General features: G+C 42.0%; 3 protein-coding genes and 1 non-coding gene across 6 annotated transcripts in view; 2 read left to right on the top strand and 2 right to left on the bottom strand.

Moving 5' to 3' along the window:
- Positions 1 to 767, bottom strand: part of FUT10 (fucosyltransferase 10) — a 148,192-nt gene extending 147,425 nt beyond the window's left edge. Inside the window, exons 1-2 of one of the 3 annotated variants that reach the window (XM_059156362.1) lie at positions 639 to 767; positions 154 to 292 (exon numbers count right to left, since the gene is read on the bottom strand). The gene's annotated coding sequence lies outside the window, so the exon portion shown is untranslated. The remainder of the gene's footprint in view (positions 1 to 153; positions 293 to 638) is intronic. The other 2 variants (XM_059156361.1, XM_059156365.1) reach the window with 2 other exon arrangements.
- MAK16 (MAK16 homolog) lies at positions 756 to 16,040 on the top strand. The gene is made up of 10 exons (XM_059156367.1): positions 756 to 901; positions 3,635 to 3,684; positions 3,777 to 3,886; positions 3,993 to 4,057; positions 4,436 to 4,587; positions 5,793 to 5,847; positions 11,521 to 11,595; positions 12,316 to 12,426; positions 13,167 to 13,232; positions 13,374 to 16,040. The coding sequence occupies exons 1-10, from the start codon at positions 887 to 889 to the stop codon at positions 13,560 to 13,562; spliced, it is 888 nt and encodes a 295-aa protein (XP_059012350.1). The 5' UTR covers positions 756 to 886; the 3' UTR covers positions 13,563 to 16,040.
- TTI2 (TELO2 interacting protein 2) lies at positions 14,066 to 22,236 on the bottom strand. The gene is made up of 7 exons (XM_059156359.1): positions 21,150 to 22,236; positions 19,606 to 19,792; positions 18,411 to 18,503; positions 17,155 to 17,342; positions 16,934 to 17,077; positions 15,081 to 15,243; positions 14,066 to 14,191 (listed from the first exon to the last, which is right to left on the bottom strand). The coding sequence occupies exons 1-7, from the start codon at positions 21,794 to 21,796 to the stop codon at positions 14,087 to 14,089; spliced, it is 1,527 nt and encodes a 508-aa protein (XP_059012342.1). The 5' UTR covers positions 21,797 to 22,236; the 3' UTR covers positions 14,066 to 14,086.
- A 327-nt stretch (positions 22,237 to 22,563) lies between these two features.
- On the top strand, positions 22,564 to 22,668 carry LOC131820730 (small nucleolar RNA U13). The gene has a single exon (XR_009349755.1). It is a non-coding gene; the product is annotated as a small nucleolar RNA U13 (small nucleolar RNA).
- The last annotated feature ends 1,869 nt before the right edge of the window (positions 22,669 to 24,537 follow it).

Genomic DNA, 24,537 nt, shown 5'->3' with positions numbered 1-24,537 from the left:
TGGATCCCAGGACCCTGAGAACATGACGGAGTCCCGAGTTAACATGAGTTAAGCCTCAACCTCGCTGACTGAACCACCCACTCAGCCACCCCTCCAACCGGGTGGTTCTAATTCATAGTTTTTATCAGCATGCAACAAAATTACATTACTTACGATAAACTTAATTCTTTTATAATGTGATATGCAAATTAAGTGCCCACCCTTATTCCAAGATTGTGCCTTTTTTACTCTCGGTATGAAACTGGCCTTTCTTTAGAAAAACGGGGCGAGCTCCTTAAACGTCTTCTTTTTCCTGGCAAAATAAAAAGAGGGGACAACTCTGTTAATTCTCCAAATTTCTTCTGCTTTTAATGTTATCTAATCCATATATTTCAAAGGTCAAGACCCAATGCCACACCAAACCACAGGGTCTGCAGGGTTAAGTGCGGGGAAGTGCGTGCGGGAGCGAGGGACTCAGCGGAAGAAGGACCGAGTTCGAGCCCCCCAGCCCCGGCAGCCAGGAGCTAAGGGCGGGAGACCGCGCTTCCCCGGGACCCGGCTCGCCGCCGGCGTGGGTCCGCCAATCCTCCTGCGCAGTCACAAGCCGCGCTACAGCCAAGGGCCCGCCCAGGAGGGCGGAGTGGCAGGGGGACGCTCACCGGGTTTACAGTCCCAGAGGGAGACCCGGGACAGGACGTAGGCGGTGCGAGCTGGCGGAGACGCGCGGGACGCGGCGGTGGACGAGGAGGCGCACCCGAAAGTGACGCCGCCAAGAGGCGCTAGGCCGACCCGAGAAGTCAAAACTTCTCGCGATAGGTGAGGCTAGGCTCTCCGGAAGTGATTTCCCGGAAGAAGCATGGCTGCTTCCTAGATTTGGCCGGGCTTTGCACGCTGAACTGCGGACGCCATGCAGTCGGATGATGTGAGTGTCGTGTTTCTCTGCCACCTAGGTTCTCCTGCTTTAGGAGACTCGGAGACCACATACTCAGCTGGCCCATGCGATTAGCCTCGTTGCTACAGAACCGAGGCTTCCAGAACCCCGATTTCCGAGCGTGGGGCTCTCACGTGTCTACCCGGGATCCCCAGCCCGCAAGCCTTACCTGGGTGAAGGGTCTGGAACATCGTCACTTCAGTCCACAGGGTTGGCTTCCAGTCTGTGGTACCCGGCAATGAGGGGCTTGCCTGTGGTGGGGACGTGGGAGGCGGGCGCGGGGGGTGGGGGGGTGGGGGATGGTATGGTCAAGTTTGGATAGGAAGTTTAAGGATCCCTTTCTTCCACGTATATGTTACTTTTATTTATTTATTTTTTAAGATTTTATTTATTTATTTGACAGACAGAGATCACAAGTAGGCAGAGAGGCAGGCAGAGAGAGAGAGAGAGAGAAGCAGGCTTTCTGCGGAGCAGAGAGCCCGATGCGGGGCTCGATCCCAGGACCCTGAGATCATGACCCGAGCCGAAGGCAGCAGCCCAAACCACTGAGCCACCCAGGCGCCCCTATATGTTACTTTTAAATCTGCTTTTTCCGTGTTAGGTTTTGTTTTGTTTTGTTTTGTTACATTTGCTTCATTGTCTGCCTCAATCGTAATTTTTGGGGAAGCATACTCGATTTATTTATTTAGTTACATATATGAGAAATATGAAAGTGCTTACGGTGTGCCAAGCACTGTGGTAATTACTGGAGATTTCGTTTTTAATAAGCAAACAAAAGACCTCTGTTTTCCTGGAGCACTCCGGTGGGGGAGACAGATGGTAAACACGTGAACAAATTGAAAACCACTGTACTGTGTAATAATACTGTGAAAGAAAGACCTAGGTTGATGAAGTAGAGAGTAATTAGCAGAGATTACTTCAGACAAAGCTGATCTGGGAAGGTTTCTTGAGTGGAAGACGTTTGAGCTGAGATCTAAAAGATGAGAATGAGCCGTCCTTGAGGGGCTGAGGGAAAAGCCAAAAATCCAGGCAATGGGAACAGTAAAATGCAGAGGTGTGGAGGCAAGAGAGAAGGAGTATACTCAGGAATGCCAGCGTGGCCTGTGCTGTCGGAATGGCAGGAAGTGGGAGAGGTAATGAAGTTGGGTATGCTTGCATGACAAGAACATGTAGAGTGTTGTAGGAAGTATTTTTAGGGCTTCTAATGGGAAATGACATCTGACTTATTTTGTGAAGAATTGTGTAGTTATGTGAGAGGCTTTTGAAGGAGAGGAAGAATGAACGCAAGGAGATTAGAGTATGTTGAAAGTTGTTTCAACCAAGGTGGTGATGGGAGAGAGGAAAAGAAGGGGATGAATTTGAGATCTGTATTATCGGTGTAACTGAAAACACAACATGATCCCTTCAGGGAAAAGGAGAAATCAAAGGATTTTGGGATTTGGACAAGTGATTCAGTGGTGGTTATATTTGTGGAGAGCAGGAAGGAAAACAGCATTTTCAGAGATGTGGAATTGAGAGCTTCATTTGGTTGTTAATGTGTGTCGTGCCTTTCTAGCATCCAAGTGGAGATGTCGGGTTGACAGTTGGATGTGTATATACTTCTGGGGAGAGAAGTTTGACCAGGAGATGACAATTTGAGAGTCATCAACTTAAGATGATATGTAAAGCCACAAGCTAGAATGAGCTACTTTCCCAGTTTGATTTCCTCTCACCTGTTTCCTGCCATCCCCCACCAAACACACATCCTATAAAATTCCAAAAAATGTTACTCTGTTTGTTAACATTTATGTTTTGGGCTTTGACTGCTTTAACTTCTTTAAAGTCTTTCCCAGTTCCTTAGTGCAGTTCACTCAAAGGCTCTGATAAACTTCTTTTGAGGCACTTAGACTGCCGATTTGTGCTTTCCCCCTAAATAGATAGGTAAAACTGTTTAAGGATTCTGCCTTCCTTGATTCAACAAATACTTGAGTACCTTCTGTGTGTCAGGACTTGAGATTTCAGTGCCTTAATAAATTAAATATGCAATCAATGCTGAAAGAATAAAGAACACATTAGTAGAAGATAGAAGTAGATTCTTTTCCTTTTTTTTTTTTTAAGATTTTATTTATTTATTTGACAGACAAAGATTACAGGTTGGCAGAGAGGCAGGCGGTGGGGGGTGGGGGGAAGCAGGTTCCCTCCTGAGCAGAGAGCCAGATGTGGGGACTGATCCCAAGACTCTGAGACCATGACCTGAGCCAAAGGCAGAGGCCTTAACCCACTGAGCCATGCAGGGGCCCCAGTAGATGATTTTTTTGCCAGATAAGATCAAATTATGGTACGTATATCCAACAATCTAGTACTCTGCAGCCTTTTACAATAGATAACGAACATATTAGGAAAAAAAGGAATGTTACAAAATACATATACATCTCATTTTTGTTAAAGATATAGGCATACTGGTTGGTGGAAAATACATGTAGAGAAAAAATTCAAAAATATTCATAAAATTTTAATGAAATTTTATCTGTGGGTCTTGGGGTGATGGTTATTGCCAATTTGTATCTACTTTTTCTACAAGAACCTGTGTAAAAGGAAAATAGACTATTTTAGAAAGCATTTCTTCCTCTCATTCCTCAGACTCTTTTGAGACTTCCTCAGTAAACCAGCGCATTGTTTTCTTGACTTCATATTCCCATCTGTTGGGTCAGAGCAACTGAAATGGGGTTTTTCTTTGTCTTGTAGGTTATCTGGGATACACTAGGAAACAAGCAGTTTTGTTCCTTTAAAATAAGGTGAGTCAAGACGTGCAACTTAAATAAAGATTCCTTCAGTTGCCCTTTTGGTAGCCCATTTTATAACTTTTGCTCTTTTCCTCCCTTTGTAGAACAAAGACTCAGAGTTTTTGCAGAAATGAATATAGCCTGACTGGACTATGTAATCGGTCGTCTTGCCCCCTGGCAAACAGTCAGTATGCCACCATCAAAGAAGAGAAAGGTAAGTCCTTCGTTTTAACTTCCATGAGAACTAGTCAGCAGCTTTTAAAAGGATGTTCCCTAGCCTCTCTGTAAATAATATTGATGACATTTACTTTATCCTGCAGGACAGTGCTACTTGTATATGAAGGTTATAGAGCGAGCAGCTTTTCCTAGGCGTCTCTGGGAACGGGTAAGACTTGGGACAAAAAATTGCAATGATCATTAAGAGTGAAAATGCCACATGCTTTTTTGTCTTCCTTGACCGTAGCTGTAATAAACTTTTAATTAAGATTTATTTGTTTATGAGAGAGAGTGTGCAATCCTGGAAGTGGGGAGTGGGTGAAGCAGACTCCCTGTTGAGCACAGAGCCCAACACAGGGCTTGATCCCAGGACCCTGAGATCATGACCGAGCCAAAATCAAGGAGTCACATGCTTCACCAGCTGAGCCACCTAGGCGCCCCTGGATTAAGCTTTTGAAGCCAACCTCATTAGGCCCCGTGGGTATCATAGCAGTGAAGGCCTCATAATTTACTCTTACTCTTTAAGCTTTCTTTTTCTGTTTGGTAGGTTCGGCTTCATAAAAACTATGAGAAAGCACTGGAGCAAATAGATGAAAATTTAATTTACTGGCCCCGTTTTATTCGACACAAGTGTAAGCAGAGATTCACCAAGATCACCCAGTACCTAATTCGAATTAGAAAACTTACACTAAAGCGACAGTAAGTATTTAGATGATTCATTTATTATATTTATTTTTTAAGTCTGTCTTTCCATGGGTCATTTTAGGAAAATGAGAGATTATGAAATCTCTAGTAAGGCTTATTAAATCCAGTTTTGGATAACCTTTTTATGATATGCTGCTAAGAAGAAAGTTTACCTCTGGTTAAAATTGTGCCTTTTGATGTTGCAGGATTTAAAAAACAGTATAGTAAAACTTGAGTGACCCCCCTCCCTGTCTGAAAAGCAGCTTCAGAACATTTTCTTTATAACTCCCTGACAGAATCATAAAATTAAGGAATTGACAATGACCTAAAATTTTTGGATAAATAAGAATAAAAGAACTTTACTCCGAGTTTACTGAAAACTAATTTCTAAAAATAATATGAAATCTACAGAATTAATTGAATATTTTCCTAAGGAGTGGTGGATCCTAATAATTTTTCATTGTGAGCTACAGAGAAATCTAAAGATGGCAGTTTTCTAAAGAAAATTCTTTTTCCTTGTTAACTGAAGCATTAATCTTGGCATAGTGAATGCTCTCAGAAGTCTCAGAATGCCTACAGAAAACAAAAAGTGAAATACACATTAAAACATATGTGAAAATGTCTGACTTTTTATAGTATTAAATACTTAGAAAAATGTTAAATATATGGGGCGCCTGGGTGGCTCAGTGGGTTAAGCCGCTGCCTTCGGCTCAGGTCATGATCTCAGGGTCCTGGGATCGAGTCCCACATCGGGCTCTCTGCTCAGCAGGGAGCCTGCTTCCTTCTCTCTCTCTCTCTCTCTGCCTGCCTCTCAGTGTACTTGTAATTTCTCTCTGTCAAATAAATAAATGAAATCTTAAAAAAAAAAAAATGTTAAATATATAATCTTGTCTAGATGGAGCTGAGTCCTACAAAATCAACTCCAATCCTTTATTCTTATATATTTTTTTAAGATTTTATTTATTTATTTATTCGTCGGAGAGAGAGAGCCCATGAGCACACAAGCAGGGAGAGTAGCAGGTAGAGGGAGAAGTGGGCTCGCTGCTGAGCAAAGAGCCCCACGTGGGACTCGATCCCAGGACCCTGGCGTCATGACCTGAGCCAAAGGCAGACACTTAACCTAACTGAGCAACCCAGGCGCCCCTCTTCTCATTTTTTTTTTAAAGGAACACACAGAGTGTACACTTGGGTTTTCTGATAATGTGTTTTATTTTCCGTAGGAGGAAACTTGTTCCTTTGAGTAAGAAAGTGGAACGGAGGGAAAAAAGAAGAGAGGTAACTTACCATTTTGGTATTTATAGCTTCTGTATTTTCACTGAGGGTAGGGGTGTGTAGTAGGGATCATGAAAAAGATTCAGTCACTATTGTCTATGAACTCTTCAGGCCTTGGGTTCACTAATGGCTAATACTGTTGTATTAGTTGTGTAAGATGTCGGATATTCATATTTTAAGATTACGACTTCCAAGGCAGCTTAAAATAAGGGTTCTTGGGGATATATATATATAACGGATTACAGAAGGAATACCTTGTCTGAAATTCTTGCAATTCAATGTTTCAGAAATCAGACCTTTGGTGTGTTGCCTTTCTTACACATCACATACTACTCTCAGCAGGGTTTGAGCATTCTTCTTTCTTTTTTTCCTCTCCACCCCCTACCCCCCCCACCCCGACCCAGCATGGTAAGCCTCTTTAATTCCCAATCCCTATTTCCCCCATCTTCCCACCCACCTCCCCTCTGATGACCATCTGTTTTCTATAGTTAAGAGTCTGTTTCTTGGTTTGTCTTTTTGACTTGTTTTTCCTTTTCTTGTTTTGTTTCTTAAACTCCATGTAAGGAGTGAAACCTATGGTATTTGTCTTTTCTGACTTATTTCATTTAGCATTATACTCTCTATCCATGTCTTTACAGATGGCAAGATGTTGTTTTTTTTTATGGCTGAGTAATTTATTCCATTGTACATACATATATATGCTTCTGTATCCATTCATCGGTCCGTGGACACTTGGGCTCTTCCCATACTTTGGCTATTGGGAATAATGCTGCAGTAAACAAGGGTGCGTGCATCCCTTTGAATTAAAGTGTTTCGGTATTTTTTGAGTAAATAGCCAGTATACAGTGCCTGGCTCATAGGGCAGTTCTATTTTTAACTTTCTGAGGAACCTCCGCACTGTTCTGCAGTGGCTGCCCCAGTTCACATTCGCACTAATAGTGCAGGAGGGTTTCTTTTGCTCCACGTCCTCACCAACATTTGCTGCAGTTTCTTGTGTTGTTGATTTTAGCCATTCTGACAGGTGTGAAGGTATACCTCATTGTAGTTTTGATTTGCATTTCCCTGATGAAGAGTGATGTTGAGCATCCTTTCGTGTGTCTGTTAGCCATCTAGATGTCTTCTTTGGAGAAGTGTTTGTTCAGGTCTTCTACCCATTTTTAAATTCAATAATTTGTATTTTGGCTGTTGAGTTTTGTATCACTTCTTTATGTATCTTGGCTATTAACCCTTTGTCAGATTTATCATTTGCAAATACTTTCACCCATTCAGTAGGTTGCCTTTTAGTTGTGTTGATTGTTTCCTTTGCTGTGCACAAACTTTATTGTGATACAATCTCAATATTTTATTTCAAGGATTTTTATGGTTTTGGGTCTCATATTTAGCTCTTTAATCTATTTTGAGTTTATTTTTGTATATGGTGAAAGGAAGTGGTCCTGTTACATCCTTTTGCCTGTGTTTGTCCAGTTTTCCCAACACTATTTGTTGAAGATCCTGTCTTTTTCCCATTGTATATTCATTCCTCCTTTGTGAAAGATTAATTCACCGTGTAATTGTGAGTTTATTTCTGGGTTTTCTGTTCCATTGATTTATGTGTCTCTTTTTATGCCCGTACCATCGTGTTTTAATTACTATCACTTTGTAATATAACCAAATCTGGAACTGGGATACCTCCAGTTTTGTTTTTCTTTTTCAAGTTTGCTTTGCCTATTCAAGGTTTTTTGTGGTTCCATAAAAATTTTAGGGTGTTTTTGATAGAGATTGCATTTAATGTGTGGATGGCTTTGGGTACTATGGACATTTTAATAGTATTTGCTCTTCCATCCCTTGAACATGGAATGGAATGTCTTCCCAGTTTTGTCTCTTCTTTACCAGTTTGGAAGCCTTGTATTTCTTTGTATTGTCTGATTGCTGTGGCTAGGACTTCCAGTACTATGTTGAAGAAAAGTGGTGAGTGGACATCCCTGTCTAGTTCCTGACGATAGGGGAAAAGCTTTTTCCCCATTGAGGATGATTTTGGCTGTAGATACTTCATATAAGGACTGTATTATGTTGATTATTATTATTATTATTATACTGTCCCCTCTAGACCTACTTTGCAGAGTTTTTATCAAGAATGGATGTTGTGGGGCGCTTGGGTGGCTCAATGGTTTAAGCCTCTGCCTTCAGCTCAGGTCATGATCTTAGGGTCCTGGGATCAAGCCCCGCATCAGGCTCTCTGCTCAGCCCAGGTCCTGCTTCCCCACCTCCACCCCCGCCAAACACCCCCCCACACCACACCTGCCTCTCTGCCTACTTGTGATCTCTGTCAAATAAATAAAATCTTTAAAAAAAAAGAGAGAGAAAGAGAGGATATTGTACTCTGTGAACTGCTTTTACTGCTTCTGTTGAAATGATCCTGTGGGCTTTATCCTTTCTCTGAAAGATGTGATTTATCACGTTGATTGTTTTGTGAATATTGAATCACCCTTGCATCCTGGAAATAAATCCCACTTGATCATGGTATATGATTTTTTAAAATATATTGTTGGATTCAGTTTGCTAATATCTTGATGATTTTTGCATCTGTATTCATGAGAGATATTGGCCTTTAGTTCTCTTTTTTTGTGGTGTCTTTTTCTGGTTTTGGTATCAGGGTATTATTGGCCTCATAGAATGAATTTAGCAGTTTTCCTTCCTCTTAGGGTTTTTGGAAAAGTTTCAGAATGGGTATTAACTCTTCTTTAAATGTTTGATAGAATTTGCCTCTGAAGCCATCTGGGCTTGGACTTCAGTTTTGTGGAGCATTTTGATTATTTCTTCAGTCTTACTGCTGGTAATTCGTCTGTTCAAATTTTCTGTTTCATCTTGTTTTAGTTTTGATGGGCTATAGATTTCTAGAAATTTATCCATTTCATACTAAGTTATCCAAATGTTGGCATACAGGTTGTTTTTTGTTTTTTTTTTTTAAGATTTTATTTATGTATTTGACAGAGATCACAAGTAGGCAGAGGCAGGCAGAGAGAGAGGAAGGGAAGCAGGCTCCCTGCTGAGCAGAGAGCCCCATGTGGGCCTTGATCCCAGGACCCTGAGATCATGAGTTGAACCGAAGGCAGAGGCTTTAACCCACTGAGCCACCCAGGCGCCCCAGCATGTAGATTTTTATACTATTCTGTCACATTTGTATTTCTGTGGTGTTAGTGGTTATTTCTTCTCTTTCGTTAGTAATTTTATTTGGGTCACCAGGGTTTGAGCATTCTAATCTGATGCACTAGCAGCTCTGCAATGAAACATAAAAAGAGTCACACTAGATGGAATTTCAAAAAAACTTTTTAAGGAGACTTGTCAGTTCAGTTCATTATTAGGCCACTAAATTCAGTGTTTTGGATTTTGAAATTGGTTATAAGGAATTGACTGGGATTGTTTCTTTGAGGTCAACTAGGTGGCTTTGTTACCAGATTAATGAATACTGGTTTGGGGTCTCATATTTAGCTCATATTTAGAGCTGCTGTCCTGGGAAAAATCTAGTCAGGAATCACCAGCCTTTATCACAGAGAGCAAGTTTGCCTGTCCCCCGTCCCTGGTACCTTATTCAAGTTGGCTTTTCTTCTGCCTTTCAAGACCTAGGAATTAGCTCTTCCTTACAAGTTCATATTTTCAGTTATTCTGGGTATTTGCTCTATATACTTCCCCTCTACCAACAGACATTTCCCTGATCATTTGTATGGTCTATCAAGAAATCATGCTAATAATTTGGTGCTTTTGTTCCTATTACTCTTAAAGAGTTTTGGACTTCAGAGCTACAATAACATTCATCTCCGAACTGTTCTGATTCTTCACCAAAGAAATTTTTGAACATATGCTCCCTGGTGTATTACTTATGTTATTATACACGTGTACTTGCACTAATAGGTATATAACTGACATACCTACTATTGATGTAGTGAAATGAAGGTCTGGTTCTTTGCTGAGAAGGAATTTGTTTTTAATTAAGGGCTCTCGTGACTGATAGGTACCTCAGAGACACATCAAGAAGTGCATTGTTGATGGTTTGCGTTAAGAACTGGCTCTGCATTTTTCATTCTTCTTCGGCAGTTTTGTAGAGGTTTTTATTCAGATGTAGCTAGTGAGTTTGCTTCTTCCCTCACTGCTAAACATTTGTTCTTGCAAGCCTTTCAGGGGAAATTAAGTTGTTCTTCTACCAAGTAAGTTTGAAGCCTTCTGAAAAATGTCAGTTTGGAAGATTTTTAAATGTGCTGGAAAATTATGTTTCCAGATTGAGTGTGATTTGCTGCATTTGTGGGAGACGTAGGTTTTAACAATGTCACTTACAGATGTAATCACTTTTCTTTTTCAAATGTTCTATCCACAGAACGTTTAAAAACATTTTAGACTCTTAAAATAGGCTTTTCTCTTGAAAGAATAGAATAAGTGTACTTATTTTTTAAAGCTTCTACTGTTACATATTACACAGTCATTTGTCATCTTGGCAAATTTGGTACATTTTTTTGTGAAGAATACATAACTCTAAGTTGTACAACTCTTTAAGTACTAAACAATTAAATAGCATAACTTTATAATCTCCGATGGTATTGCAAACTATTTGATAATCTGTAAATCCATTTAAGCAAACATCCAACTGCATTTGAGTGCTATAATCATGTGAATAAAGTAGTGAGATTCCCACGTTCAGACTCTACAGTATTTTTCCCTCTGGTTATCTTCCTTTCTGACACACAGCTATTTGCTTTATGGCCAGAGTTAAGGCATCAATGCTAGTATTCATAAAGAAATAGAACACTTAATTTTTAAAGAAAAAGTACATACACAGCAATTTCATCTATTTTCTGCCTACATGTCAATGGATCAGCTTTGAGGTGTGAGCACCCACTTTAGAGAACAGCACATGATAGCCTTGTAACCGGTCATGTGTCCCCGGCTCCCTGTATTTTATCCTACACACTGTACATCATTCCAACAAAGTGCCAGTATATAAGACTTTTAAAATCTTTTATGATATTTCTATTAAGTTAATGCAGACTTAGGCGAGAAAGATAGACTGAGTTTAGATTTTCATGTTTTGGTTGTGGGTGCTATGTGTGGTTTTTTATGAGATCACTGGAGGAAGAGATTTTTAATCTATTTTTGTCAGTCACATGGAATTTAGCATGGTTTTAGTAAAACCCTATTTCCCTTTCTCAGCTTTTACAAAATCTGTTTCAGGATTGCTCATTTTTTTGGTTTTAAGATTTATTTATTTGACAGAGGGTGAAAAAGCAGGGGAGAGGGAGAAGCAGACTCCCTGCTGAGCAGGGAGCCAGTTCGGGGCTCCATCCCAGGACCCTGGGATCATGCCCTGAGCTGAAGGCAGACACTACTGAGCCACCCAGGCGCCCCAGGATTGCTCATTTTCTAAGACACTTAAATGTCTATAGGCCTGCATGCTTTGTAGATCTATGAAAGGCTTTGTTAGAATTTAATTCAGAATGCTATTTTTAAAACCACTGGAACTTTTAAAATTAAAAGGTTCCCAAGGTTTAAAAGCAGGAATGTATCTGGCTGGAGAGGCATGAATCCTGGTGATAGCAAGAGTGGGAAAAAGTGATTTTTTAAAATAAAAACTCCGTTTCTTCCACTTCTACAGGCTGAAAAATGAGTATTAATAAAGTAAATGGATTTACTCAAATTTTTCTGTTACAGGAAAAGGCATTAATAGCAGCTCAGCTGGATAATGCTATTGAAAAGGAATTGCTGGAGAGACTGAAACAAGATACGGTGAGAAAGCTAGGAGACTTGGGATATAAATACAATTTTCAGACCAATAATAATCATGCTGGGAAACAGAAATGTGTTTTATTTTCGAAGATGCTGGAAAGATCTTCACTTTAATTTTGTTCCTGGAATAGAACAATATATAGGCCTTGGCTTCCCCATTTATTTGGTTGACACGAATGCATGAAGTGTTCTGGTCACCCGGATGCTCCATTCAGTGTAAGAGACCTTTCTCTCTGCACCGTACTGCCAGTCCTGTTCACAGTGCAACAGTTCCAGATCTCTGTATAAAAGGCAGGCAGTCTTGATCCTCTTGCACACTACCCTAGTAATCTTAGGCTCTTTAAAATGAGTTTTTAGTTCTCTTTTTAAAAATTAGTGTCATTTACAAGACAAAAATGAATAAAACTTACTTTTTCCTTATTACTTGCTATCTGTCAGCAAATTTACATGTGTTCTAACCCATGGGTTTTATACACTACTACGTTTTCAGTGATGTGCTTCTATTCTTCATGGAAGTTACCTGTTTGACTTTAACCACTGATTATTTAAAATGTGTTTTTGAAGACATTGTTGATTCTAGGCTTGAAATTAATACAGAAATACTACTACGTATCAAGTTAAGTATTCTCATTCAATCACTGAGGAATATGCTTCTTGGACATGGACTTCAAGTGTAAGACTGAGATGTCATTAAAGCCGGTGTGTGTTTCTGTTCTTCAGTATGGCGACATCTACAACTTCCCCATTCACGCCTTCGACAAGGCCCTGGAACAGCAGGAGGCAGACAGTGACTCTTCAGATTCTGAGGAAAAAGATGATGAAGATGAAGAAGTAAGCCTTGTTTATTTTTGCTTCAACGAGCAGTAATCTGCAGAACTAGAACTTTTTACATGTACTTAAGAGACAGAATGTCATTTTCATTCCCCTAACCAAAAATAATTCTTTGGTCATTTTTTTCTATCATGAGGTTAATTTTAACTCAGCCAACAAACTACACATGGACAGTTTTGCTTATTGGAATTCTAAAACTTTTCCTGCTAGGGGACAAATGAAGAATCCTTTCTAGCTGATAGAATATACCATTAAGGAACCTACCGAAATTTATATAGGATTTAATTTCACTATTAATATAGGGGAGGTACTTGAATGATTGCATTTTTAGGAAAAGGCCAGATTTAGCAAGTAGTTGCTTAATCACATGGAACACTCACATAGGCACATAGGTGTACTTTTCCTAGTAGTAACCCTTTTTTGATTTTTGAAATTAAAATAGGTTTAATTAAATGTACATAACTGTTTGTAAAGCTCCATCTATAAACTGATTTTTCTAACAGATTAAAATGAGGATGTTTTACCTCTAATAATTTGTATTAGGCATGAGAATTGATGTCCCTGAAATGTTTTTAAATCAGAAGTATTGAGCTTGGAAGTGAGTAGATTTTGGTTGAGCCTAGTAAGTAGACTATGAATCCGTCTGTTGTTTATGCACTTACTTATCAAACAGTAGTACTGGATGTGTAAGCAGAATTTTCATTCTGTATTTTGAACTTAACAGTTATGTTTTCTTTTAGGATGTGGGCAAGAGAGAGTTTGTGGAAGATGACGAGGTGGATGAGAGTGACATAAGTGATTTTGAGGTGAGATTTTGGGCCTTCGGGGAAAAGAAGGTTTCTGAACACACAGGCAGATGAATTTTCTGGTTCTAAATTGAGAGTGCAGTAAAAGGAATCTGGGCCATAAGTCTAGCATTTTCTCTTTTCTTTTCCTCCCCATATCAGGATATGGATAAACTGGATGCCAGCAGTGATGATCAGGATGATAAATCCTCTGTGGAGGAAGAAAAGGCCCTTTATGCCAGACATAAAGGCAAAACACCCTTGAAAGGACCCTTGCGGAGAAAGAGAGCCTATGTGGAGATAGAGTATGAGGAGGAGACAGAGCCTGCGGCCAAGGCCAACACGACGTGACTTCGCCCCAGGCGTTTATGAACAGGACTGAACATTTTCAACATCCTCCTTTCTTTTACCATCAACATGTACACACCTCCAGTTTTTGCTCTTTCATATGGCATTGAACACAATATTTGTGTTTTTAATATTTATGCTACTTCTGTGGGGCAAGAAATCTGGGAGGAAGTAAAGGAAGTCTTAAGTTGTGAACAGTTATTTTTATAGCATTGGCATATGCTTTGAAGTAACAGCTTGAGCCCAAGAAGTTTAACAGATGAATTTGTGGGTATAAATATTTCTAAATTTTAAATGCTATCCACCCGCTTCCTTGGCGTCCTCCCCCCCACCCCCCAACTTTATTTAGAAATGTCCAGACTTCATTTTTTTTCTTGTTCTCTCTTCCCTACTTCTGTGGGAGTAAAAGTAGGAAGAAGAAGGTCTAGTTATAATGTTCAGTATGAAAATACCTTTTTTCTTAAATCATTCTGTTTACACAGTTGGAACAAGAAGAAAAGCCTTCCTACTTTAAACGTATGAGAAATTTAATTTCTGTCGTAGGACGCGCCTTCAGACACCTGCTGCACTTTCCTGATACAGTTCACCACCTTGCTGTCTTCACAGCTTTGGAGAATTTTGGCCAGGAGATCCTGCAACATGAAACCAAATAGGCTTTGATTTTTTTTTTCTTTTTTTTTTTTTTTGACACTTTTCCTTTTACCTTGGTTCTTCTTTCTTGGTACCATACTCAAGGAATGAAGGAAGAGAGGAGACTAGAGAGCAGTTCATGGAACAGGTGTTACGTTAAAATGTGTTGGCGTGCATGTGTCCTGCTGGCTCAGGAAGAAGTGGGTTAATACCCCCATGCAAATTAGATTGGATTCAGGGCTCGAAAACTGCCTGACATGAAAACCGACACGAAGTTATTTGAATAAACTAGTAAAACAACAAATACTATTTCTAAATGTTTTTAGGATATGAATTTCTTCTCATGTTGCTTTATAACTTTAAATTAAAGATTATGGGGGAAGAAATGAGGTAATAGTTTATTAAATATATTTAAATAGACAGATAGCTATTATATGCTTTAGCTTTGAAAAGTTAACTTTTGTGGAATGTGAACCTAAAGGAAGAATTCCCATATGAATAAATAGGAATATGGAAAAATACGGTTGCCCCGGAAAAACTAGAAACATTTTTGGGATCTGAATCACTCTACTTATATCACTCCTTGGTGGCTTACAGCTCACTATTTCATCATTTAAAAAAAAAATTCAGATGACTAAAATAGAACTTAAGTTTTATAAACTTAATATTTTGCACATTTTCTGTCCTCTCCCCCAGAGACCTCTCCTAACCCTCTTGCCTTTTGGTCTAAACAGTTCTGAATCACTTTAAAATAAGACTAAGGGTGTTAATCAACCCCCTATTAAGGGTAGCTGTCTCCAAGGTGGGGGTCTGAACCTTCCATGTTCATTTACAGACGGTCAGGCATGCGAAGTTATAGGAATTACTTAAGGACCGGATGCAGACTCCTACCTTCACCTGTCCTTGAGAACAGTGGTCCAGGAGAATCAGGCAATCTGTGGCTTCTTCTAATAAGGCATTCTTAACAGGCTCAGGTGTAAGATTTGGATCCCTTGCTACATCACATATCAGTTTTAGGAGAGCCTTCAGCAAGACCACAAGTCTACAGGAAATTCTGGAATCAAGAAGAAAAAGTTAAGTTCATACTCTAAATCAGGATATTAAAGCAGATTTCAAAGGCCATCCAGGCCCTCATTTCCTAAATGACTTAAAGACCATGGAGCTAGAAGCAGAACGAGAGACCAGATACCAGATTTCTTAACTTCAAGCCCCCTTTTTCCCTGCAGCGTAGTGTGTACTCATACACACACTCTGCCTAAGAATACCTTGCTCCCTTCTAGAACCTGGTTCTACTGTAAAGAAGTCATCCCTCCTGAAAAGGGAGATGTGGGATCTCCCCTTACCAGGGGCTTAGACTTTGGGCCAAAGAGGAAATGGTCCACAGTACTTCAACTTTCATGCAGCTTTGGGCCTGGAAGTTAAAGTGGGAGAAATAAGCTTGGTTTCTGGGACCTGGGACCTCCATGTCAATTGGAATCTTCTGTCATTTAGTTCAGATCCTGGCTTACCATCACTTAAGCCCAGCATATTGACTTCAACTTACTAGTCTTTCTGAAGGTTTTTATCTTGATTAAAAAAAAGTTCTGGAAAATGATGTGGTGATGGTTGTACAAAATTGTGAAGGTAATTAATGTCACAGAGTCCAAATATTTTTTTTTCTGAGTCCACTTTTAAGTGGTTAATTGTATGTACTTCTTTTAATAATTTTTAAAAAACCTTAAAAGCCTTAATCAGAGCTGAAAAATAATTTGTAGTGGGAAATATGCAAACTAAACTATCTCTGGACAGAAATGTGACTGGGAGACTAACAGTCTGCATCTCTTCACCTAATAAATATTAAGTGGTTTCCTACATTGTTTGCTGCTCAGCTCTCCTACCTGTCCTCAACATAACACCCGCTGTTTCCCACTCCCCAGCCCCTCCTTCCACGTAAGATATCCTCTTCTAACCTTCCCACTTAGGCCTGCCAGTCTCGACTTGGGCGCTTCGTCTGCTCTTAAAGGCCTGGCAGCATTAACTGGATTCGGTTTCATTCATCCGTCCAGTCTGTTCCAGTCCATTCATTCTTTTGATATTGGTGTATTTAATAACCAGGTACTGAGTAAACTTCTGTATACTCCATATCCCAGAGTGGGCTTAGAGTTCAGTAGGGGAGAAAGACCAGAAGCGAACAAAGGCAGTCCAGTTACAGATGTAACTAAGGGTAAAAACTACGGTTCAGAAAAGACAGATGTTGTTGGAGCACTGCACTCTAGGTGTATTCAACTTTGTTGTCCAGCAAGAAAGTGTTTGTTGACAAAACATGTCTGGGTTCCAGCTTTTTGTTCTGACACCAATCTCCAGCCCGAGTTGGAATGCTTTCTAAGCAATCATATCCTCAATTAGGAGTCTCCTGGTTACTGCTCGGTAGGTGTTCGGTAACGTGCAATGAAGTTCTCTACTCTCAGATTTAAAAAACTCTTAGGGTGAACAAAGTTAAGTGTGTCTACCGTAGCACTTCTAAGCGGCCTTTGAAATTCTAATATGCATTATAAATCTAGAGAGATGTACACCTGCAGTAACAATGGGTATATTTTACCTTTTCAATATGACTTCCTCAGTTCAAAACCTAATAGAAATGTAAGCATGGGAAATACTCAAATACAAGGCATGTCCTTAAGACTCTGTACACCTGGGCAAGCCCGGGAGAGAAAACTGGTTGAGTTCTGTCCCTCTTGACACACCTGCCTGCTTGGCTGTTTTACCTGGGCCATGCATACTGCATGAGAAGTTTCAGAGTTTCCAGTATCTTCAATCTAGCCTCCTCCTCTGGTCCATCATAAACCTCCAGATAACTAATGATGACTCGCTCCAGCCTCTTCAAGTGCCGGACAGTTAGGATCCCCAACCTAAAAAGTAAAGAGAAAAAGTGGCACCAAGGAGATGAACTTGAGGAGCAGGCCAGACCAGCAGGCCCGGCACTCACCTCTTCACAAACGCTGGGAGGTTTCTTGCATAGGTCCTACGTAAGAGAAGGCGGTGTTCCGGCTCCATGTGGGTCAGGATCAACCGCAGCACCTCATCGCAGTGTGTGCTGGGTCGAGCGGCACCTCCTTTCCAGTGCAGGCCTTTCTCCAGGATGGGGAATAAATCCAGCAGACACAGGAGCACAGCCTAGGAGGCAGTAAGAGAAAAGAACTGTTTGCCCATTTGCATTCACATTCGCTGACTGGTCTTGCAACTTTATCAATCCATCCTTGGGGTCTGTGTCAGAATTCTAAAAGATACAATACATGAAATGTATTTTACTTTATATTTTCAAGCTGGTTTTACGTAATCTCCAAACAAGTTAACACCTTCTCTTTCAGACTCCTCTTTGCTATGAAACAAAAGAACTCTAACTTCTTGGCTATCAGTACCTGGATTCTCAATTTAATACTTAATATTTGAAAAGAAAGGTGGATGGGGACATGGGGAAGGGAGAACAGGCGTAGAAGAAAGAGCTTACTTCTACCTCTGATTTTATATAACTTGTTTCTTTTGTCTTCAGAATGTTCTTGCCCCTCCTCAAGAACTTCTGTTCATCCTTCAAATATCACTCCTTCCCAAATGCTCCCAAAACCGTCCCACCACCACCGAACCTGGTCAACCACCCTTTGCTGGACATCCACTGCACTCTACACAAACCTCATGCTGTACTATACACATGTATAGTACACGTCTTTCCAAAGGGTTTCTTAAAGCCAGAAGCTCTGTCTGATCCATTCACTCCTGGAACCCACAATGGTTACTCACACACAGCAGATACTCAGTGTCTTTTGGAAGGAAGAATGTCACTGTAATACCCAACATACAAAGAGTTTCAAGTGTGTGTTGAAACAAAGAAGCAGAGAAGGACACAAGTTAATAAAAACAGAACTTCATATAAGTTCTGTTCATGTATGTTCATATAAGTTCATATAAGAACTTTTTATCAGTTCAACAGAACTGATATAAAATTGACCTAGATGAAGACAAATCACTGGCTCTGTGGAGACTCAGAAATGTGGATGCCTACTTAGTATTGAGACATTTCCACTAGTCATTTGCTACTGCTTTATTTTCAAGTTGGCTATGACTTAGTCATCATCCTCAATTTCCAAAAGAGGAAAATGTGTCTCAACTATTCTTACTCATATAATACCAACTTCTACTCAAATTTGAGAACTGAGATTCACAGTAGTAAACAAGTCGTACAATTACCTGAATGAGGTTGTACTCTGGTGTGTAGAGGTGGTTGAAAAGGGCATGGTAGAGGACCTGGGCTCTGTTATACTGGAGCAAATCAGCAGCTGGCTGCAAGCAGACAAATTACCCAATTAAAAGTTTCCCAACATTGCAAAATGTTGGTGATTTTTAAAAGTATTTTATTTATTTAAGATTTTATTTATTTGTCAGAGACAAAGAGAGCAGGGGGAGGGGCAGAGAGAGAAGCAGGCTCCCTTTGGAGCAAGGAGCCCAATGAAGGACTCAATCCCAGGACCCTGGGATCATGACCTGAGCTAAAGGCAGACGCTTTACTGACTGAGCCACTCAGGCATCCCAGATTTTACTCATTTTTGTGAGAGAGCACATGTGCACACAAGCAGGAGAGAAAGGCAGAGGAAGAAGCAGACTCCCCGCTGAGCAGGGAGCCCCATGTGGGGCTTGATCCCAGGATGCTGGGATCATGACCTGAGTGAAAGGCAGTATTTAACTGACTGAGCCACCCAGGTACCCCCGCAATGTTGGTAATTTTGAAACTGAAGTATGGATACACAGAATCGATCATGCCATAGGATTCATTATCACTCTCTACTTCTGTGTATATTTTAAAAACTCCGAAATACACAGTTAAAAAAAAAAGTTTACTTGAGTAATATAATAATGGCTTGCACATTTGGATTTAATTTCTTTCAGTTTCTGATTTTTTTGCTTCTTGGAAGTCAACTTGAGTCAACTCAAGGTCTGGTTATTCAGTTTGACATGCAGGATGATGGCCCAGGTGTCTTATACATGTTACTTATGAGGTATAATCTACTAGGTTGGCAGAAAGAAAATATAAAGAAAAAATATATAAATAGGGGTGCCTGGGTGGCTCAGTGAGTTAAGCCTCTGCCTTCAGCTCAGGTCATGATCTCAGGGTCCTGGAATCGAGCCCCACATCGGGCTCTCTGCTGAGTGGGGAGCCTGCTTCCTCCTCTCCCTCTCTGCCTGCCTCTCTGCTACTTGTGATCCCTCTCTCTCCGTCAAATAAATGAATAAAATCTTTAAAAAAAAAAATATATATATATATATATGAATGTAGCCATAACAACATTAATAGAAGTTAATATAAGATATAAAAAGACAACGATAAAATGATACCATGACTCAACCCGTCCCATCTACACAGATGATACAGTGCAGAGCTGCTTACCACATTCAGCACAATGTGATGGAGGCAGTGCACACCTAGTATTTTGTTCTCGGTTTGATAGTCATCCGAGATGAGCAGTGATGGGGGAAGTATCCTTTCCAGATGTTGGTTCAGCCAGGGTCGGGTGACCTGTTGCAGAGTCCATGAGAAAACATGTTTGGTGGCTGGGTTATTCTTCCAGGATTCCCTACACGGAAATGTGAAACCACATTAAGTAAAGTGACGTGGTGTTAACTAGCAAAGAAAATCAACCTCTTCAAGCTAAACAGACCATTTTCTTGTCCTTGAAAAGAATACATCACATGTAACTCTTGGTGTTGTACATTTTAAGATTTGGATCAAAATAATTTACAGAACTTGCACTAAAAGAACAAAAAACAAAAAAACCCAATACTAAGTACATTTAACAATCATTCAGCCAGGGCTCTAGGTCCAAAGCTTATCCAATGAAAAGGAGGCATTTAGAACAGTAGCTTGTAAAGAATCTGTGGTGATGGTGTGGGGGGTTACAGGGAAGACCTGCTAAGAAGAGAGAAAGGAGTGGGGCGCCTGGGTGGCTCAGTCAGCTGAGCATCTGCCTTTGGCTCAGGTCGTGATCCTAGGGTCCTGGGATGGAGTTCCACCACCAGGCTCCCTGCTCAGTGGGGAGCTTACTTCTCCCTCTCCCACTCTCCCTGCTTGTATTCCCTCTCTCACTGTCTCTGTCTAATAAATAAAATCTTTTTTAAAAGGTGGGGGAGGAGAGGAGTAAGAGAAATACCTTCTGTATTATTGTAAGTATAACAAGGGAGCAAGTGAATCGAGATTTGAACAAAAGCAATTTACAGCTTATAAAGTGGGCTTAAACATGTGTTACTCAACCTCCAAAATAACTGTGTAATAGATAACATCTTTATATTACAAAAAAATGAAACAGGTTCAGAAAGGCTCTCTGACCTGGTCCTACTCAGAAGCAATTAAAAAAAGTATGAGCCTACCTCAAAACTTCAAGTTCCTGGTAAAATGACAGTTATGTACAGTTTTTTCTCATCACTCTCCTCCTACTAATAGTAACATATAAAGTAGCAAGTGGAACTCACTGAAAATATTTTAGCTAATAACAATCTGAAGGGCTTTTTTCATCCCAAACATCACCTCCATATCTAATAACCATTCTTATCTAATAACTAGTGCTGAGTTTCAACATCCCTAATTTTAAATTCAAACTCTGAGTTTAAATCCTCTCCAGATCCGCATCCTCACCTAACTTAAGAAACTTGAGTATAAATAAATGGGACAGAACTCCCAAAGTTCAGGGCAGTTATGAGAACCGGAAAGAGCACCAGGAAATGAGAGTCTGAAAACCTGGGCTCTAATGTCGAATTTGCCAATACCCAATAATGTCATTTATAGAAAATCGCAACCTTCCTGGGCCTTAAGAGACCCGCTATTATCGGGACTCCTTTATCTTACCATCGAAGAAACTCAGGTTCCTTTGAGCTCTAACAATTCTAAAACTTTAGGATGAAGCTCGAGTTAATGGCCTCTTTGACAAAAATACTCACTTATTCAAATCTGGTTTGAGAAGCTCCATTATTAAAGTAAATCTCCCTTTCTCGTCTTCATTTTCTCCGTGCAGAAATCCTGCCACGGAACCACACTGAGTAGTTCGGAGGAGTAAGGCGAGCACCTCCCCAGCAACGTCTCGGGATCTTGGGCTGGTCCACGGTTGCTCCAAGCTATGCGTAACGGCGAAAATATAGATGGGTCCTGCCAAGGGACGGAGGCCTATCTTCCACGTAGGACAAAGCAAGGAATTCTTGGCCGCCTCAATCTTCCCCATTAATTTAAGAAACAGTACCCCAACTGCTGCCCCCTTCTCAGCCACTTCAGAGTAGCCACGAGCTCTACCTTCCTGCTCCTTGGGTGGGGCTGCATACTTCCCCAGGGCTTTGGCCACCTGCCCCAGCATCTCGGGCATTCCGCGGAGCGACGTGTCGCTCCCCTCAAACAACTGATCACATTCTGCAGCTTCTATTAGAGCATCGAGGTCCTGAATTGCTGCACTTCTGGCCTTGCCCCGTCGGGACTCCTCGCTGGTGAGACGGTGCAAAACCTGGGATAAAGCCTGTCCAAGGGTGGAGGAAGGCGGATCTCCCGGCAAGGAAGCGCCTTCCCGCGATGGGTTTTCCCGAGAGCTGTCCTGCTCCATTCCTCGGCGGGCAGCAGTGATGAGCCGGTCTCCTCCAGAGAGCCAAGATGAGACGCTGATGGGGATCTGCTGGAGAAAAAAGGATCACCCGGAGGCTGGAATTGTCCCGAAGAACGCAACGTAAACCAAATAAAACTGCAAGACTTGGGGGCTGGGGGGTGCGAGTCTAACCCGCTCAAGAGTACACTCCGGGTAAAGGAAAAGATGGAGGAAACCGAAAGGAGCCTCTCTGGAGGTAACAGAAGCTCAGACTCCCAACGGCAGAAAAATTATCCTTGCCTTCCTGAAGATTAAAAGCAAAAAAAAAAAAAAAAAAAAAAAAAAAAACAAACCCTACGAGTTTAAAAAAATAAATCCTTAAGGCATGACACAGGCACCTCCAACGGAGCCTCCACACCCTCCAGTACCGCTCTACCTATTAGGATCCGGACCCACCCCGCCTCGCTGCCGCAAAGCACATGGCGAGCGTCCGCCGATACGCGGGCAACACTCCGTCATTTCACGACCTGCTTGTCGTAAAGCAACAGACACCCAGCTTCCCACCAAAAGGTGGAGTTGGGGCGGATAAATTTGCATATAGATATATGCGCTCGCTAATTTGGTTCTGTTTTAATTTACGAAAGTAGAAGCAAAATAAAAATATCGAAGATGTTTTAAAAGTATACACTATTTTACTGTTGACACCGAATATGTAAGCATAAGTCTGTCACCCTTTCTTTAAAGTCAGTGGGACATCCTCAGAATCCCTTTGTGGTGGCTCTACTGAGATCCTTTTGTAGTTCATAAGCATGATGATTGGGTGTTCACGCTTCTGTGTGACATGTGCCACCCTTTAAACCTTGTTACGACCTCGGCACATTACCCATCTGACGTGAACTTATGGGATCCTATTTTTCGAGTTCTATGGAAAAAGAGTTATAAGTTTTGGTATTTTTAGGTTTGATCTGCAAGTTGTGGAAGCAACGCTGTCGGTTATTCAAGGAGCGTTAGCTCTCCGGGGTACGAGACAGGTGTGGGCGGTGTAGGTTTTCAGCCACCTCCCGGCTTCCTACATTTAGCAGATAGCTATAGGCTGCTGCACGTCAGATGTCTGGGTCGGGAGGAAACTTGGCCTGTGGTACCTGACCCCCACCCAGACGGCGGCCCGGAGTGGTGATCCGAGCGGGCCCGCGGGTGAGAACGGGGTGCTCTGGGGCAGCCCCGCGCAGTACTGGGCCTGGGCGGCAGGTGGCGCCCGCACCGAGCCGGCGCGCGGTGGCGATCCGCAGGTCCAAGCCCGGGACAGCGGGGCGCGCGGAGGCGATCCGCAGGTCCAAGCCGGGGGCAGGGGGCACAACCACCTGTCTTTGGTTCTGTTCGACAGACGAGACGAAGCGGAGCGGGACGGAGAGCCACCGCGAGTGCGACCCCTTGTCCTTGTCCGTGTCATGCTACGTCGTCGCTGCTTGTCCCCCCGCTGCAGGTTCCCTGAGTGTAAAGCTGTGTCCAGTTGACCCGCGCGGTGCCCGCCTGGAGGGGTCAGAGGAGGAACCCTCGGCGGGCAACCCCGCCGCTCACGGCAGCTGCTCAAATCCGCGCTGCGGGCGGGGCGGGCTGGGCCGCCGCCGCACCCCCCGTCCCCCAGGTCGCCTACAGGCCTTGGGATTCCTGCGTCCCTCGGGGCCAGAGAAAGCTCTGCAGGATTTTTTCGATTTGGGGGGAGGGGGGCCTGGGAAAGGAGATGTCGACAGTAGTTCCTCCTCCCCAGGGGGTGATCATGGTAATTTTGTCCCACCTGGGGGAGAGGGCACCGCTTGCGAGTGTCCTGTCTGCCCTGTCCTGCCGTGGCCCCTTCCTCGTCCGCTCGCTGCGTGCCCTTGGGGGACGAGTTCAGTAACCTCTCTGGGCCGCAATTTCTTCAGCGGTAAAATGCGAGGCGTGATAGTCCCTACTTCTCGGGATTGTTATTTAAGAATAAAGGAGTTAATTTAAGCATGTGTCCACAGCTGACAGCGATCTCGGGTGAGCGTTGAATTCAATGCCAGCGTTAATTGTTAAACCACAGCTGATGTATTAATTCACGTTTCCTCTTTTGAGGAAATTCTGTGGTCAGGACCCTACCTCTCTGCCTCTTTCATTTGGCCTTGCCTTCACTGACCAATTGGTGGCACTCAAGATTTTCTAAGTAATTTCAAACATTGATTAATAAAAAAAAAAGAAGAAGAAGAGTTCCTCCCATGGGGATTCTCCCGTATTAAGGTCCGCGTGAGAGCAAGATGCCAATCAACGGTGTCATTGTGTCCAGCCTGTGTGTGAGCCCGTCTGTCCTGTGCCACGCACCCTCTGTGCTCAGTGGATCCAAGAGCTCACTGCCTTGTGAGCAAAACACTTGTATTGCAGGGGTCTCCCCCTCTTCTCTCTGAGTTTCCTGAGGCCAGAGACCATCTCTTTATCCCCAGTGCCTGGCACGATTTAGCCATGCAATAAATGTTTGTTGAACGCACAAGTCTATCCACAGAAGATGGGCTGAATAAACCACCGGCCATCCACACAATGCACTTCTGTGCAGCTTTACAAAAGAATGAAGCCCGTCTCTGTGGAAGGCCACAGGACTCCAGGTTACATTAAGTGAAAATATATGTTGCCTTTTTTCTGGGACCACATATATGTTGCCTTTTTTTCTATCAAAGATGTGTGCATTTGCTTACATTTTCAAGAAGAGGCAATGGAAGTGTAAACCACAAACTAATAAAAATGGTCAC

This window comes from Mustela lutreola, chromosome 18, assembly GCF_030435805.1.
Source record: "Mustela lutreola isolate mMusLut2 chromosome 18, mMusLut2.pri, whole genome shotgun sequence".
Taxonomy (NCBI): domain Eukaryota; kingdom Metazoa; phylum Chordata; class Mammalia; order Carnivora; family Mustelidae; genus Mustela; species Mustela lutreola.
The sequence above is the reverse complement of the archived record's forward strand: the minus strand, read 5'-3'. Positions and strand labels throughout refer to the sequence as shown.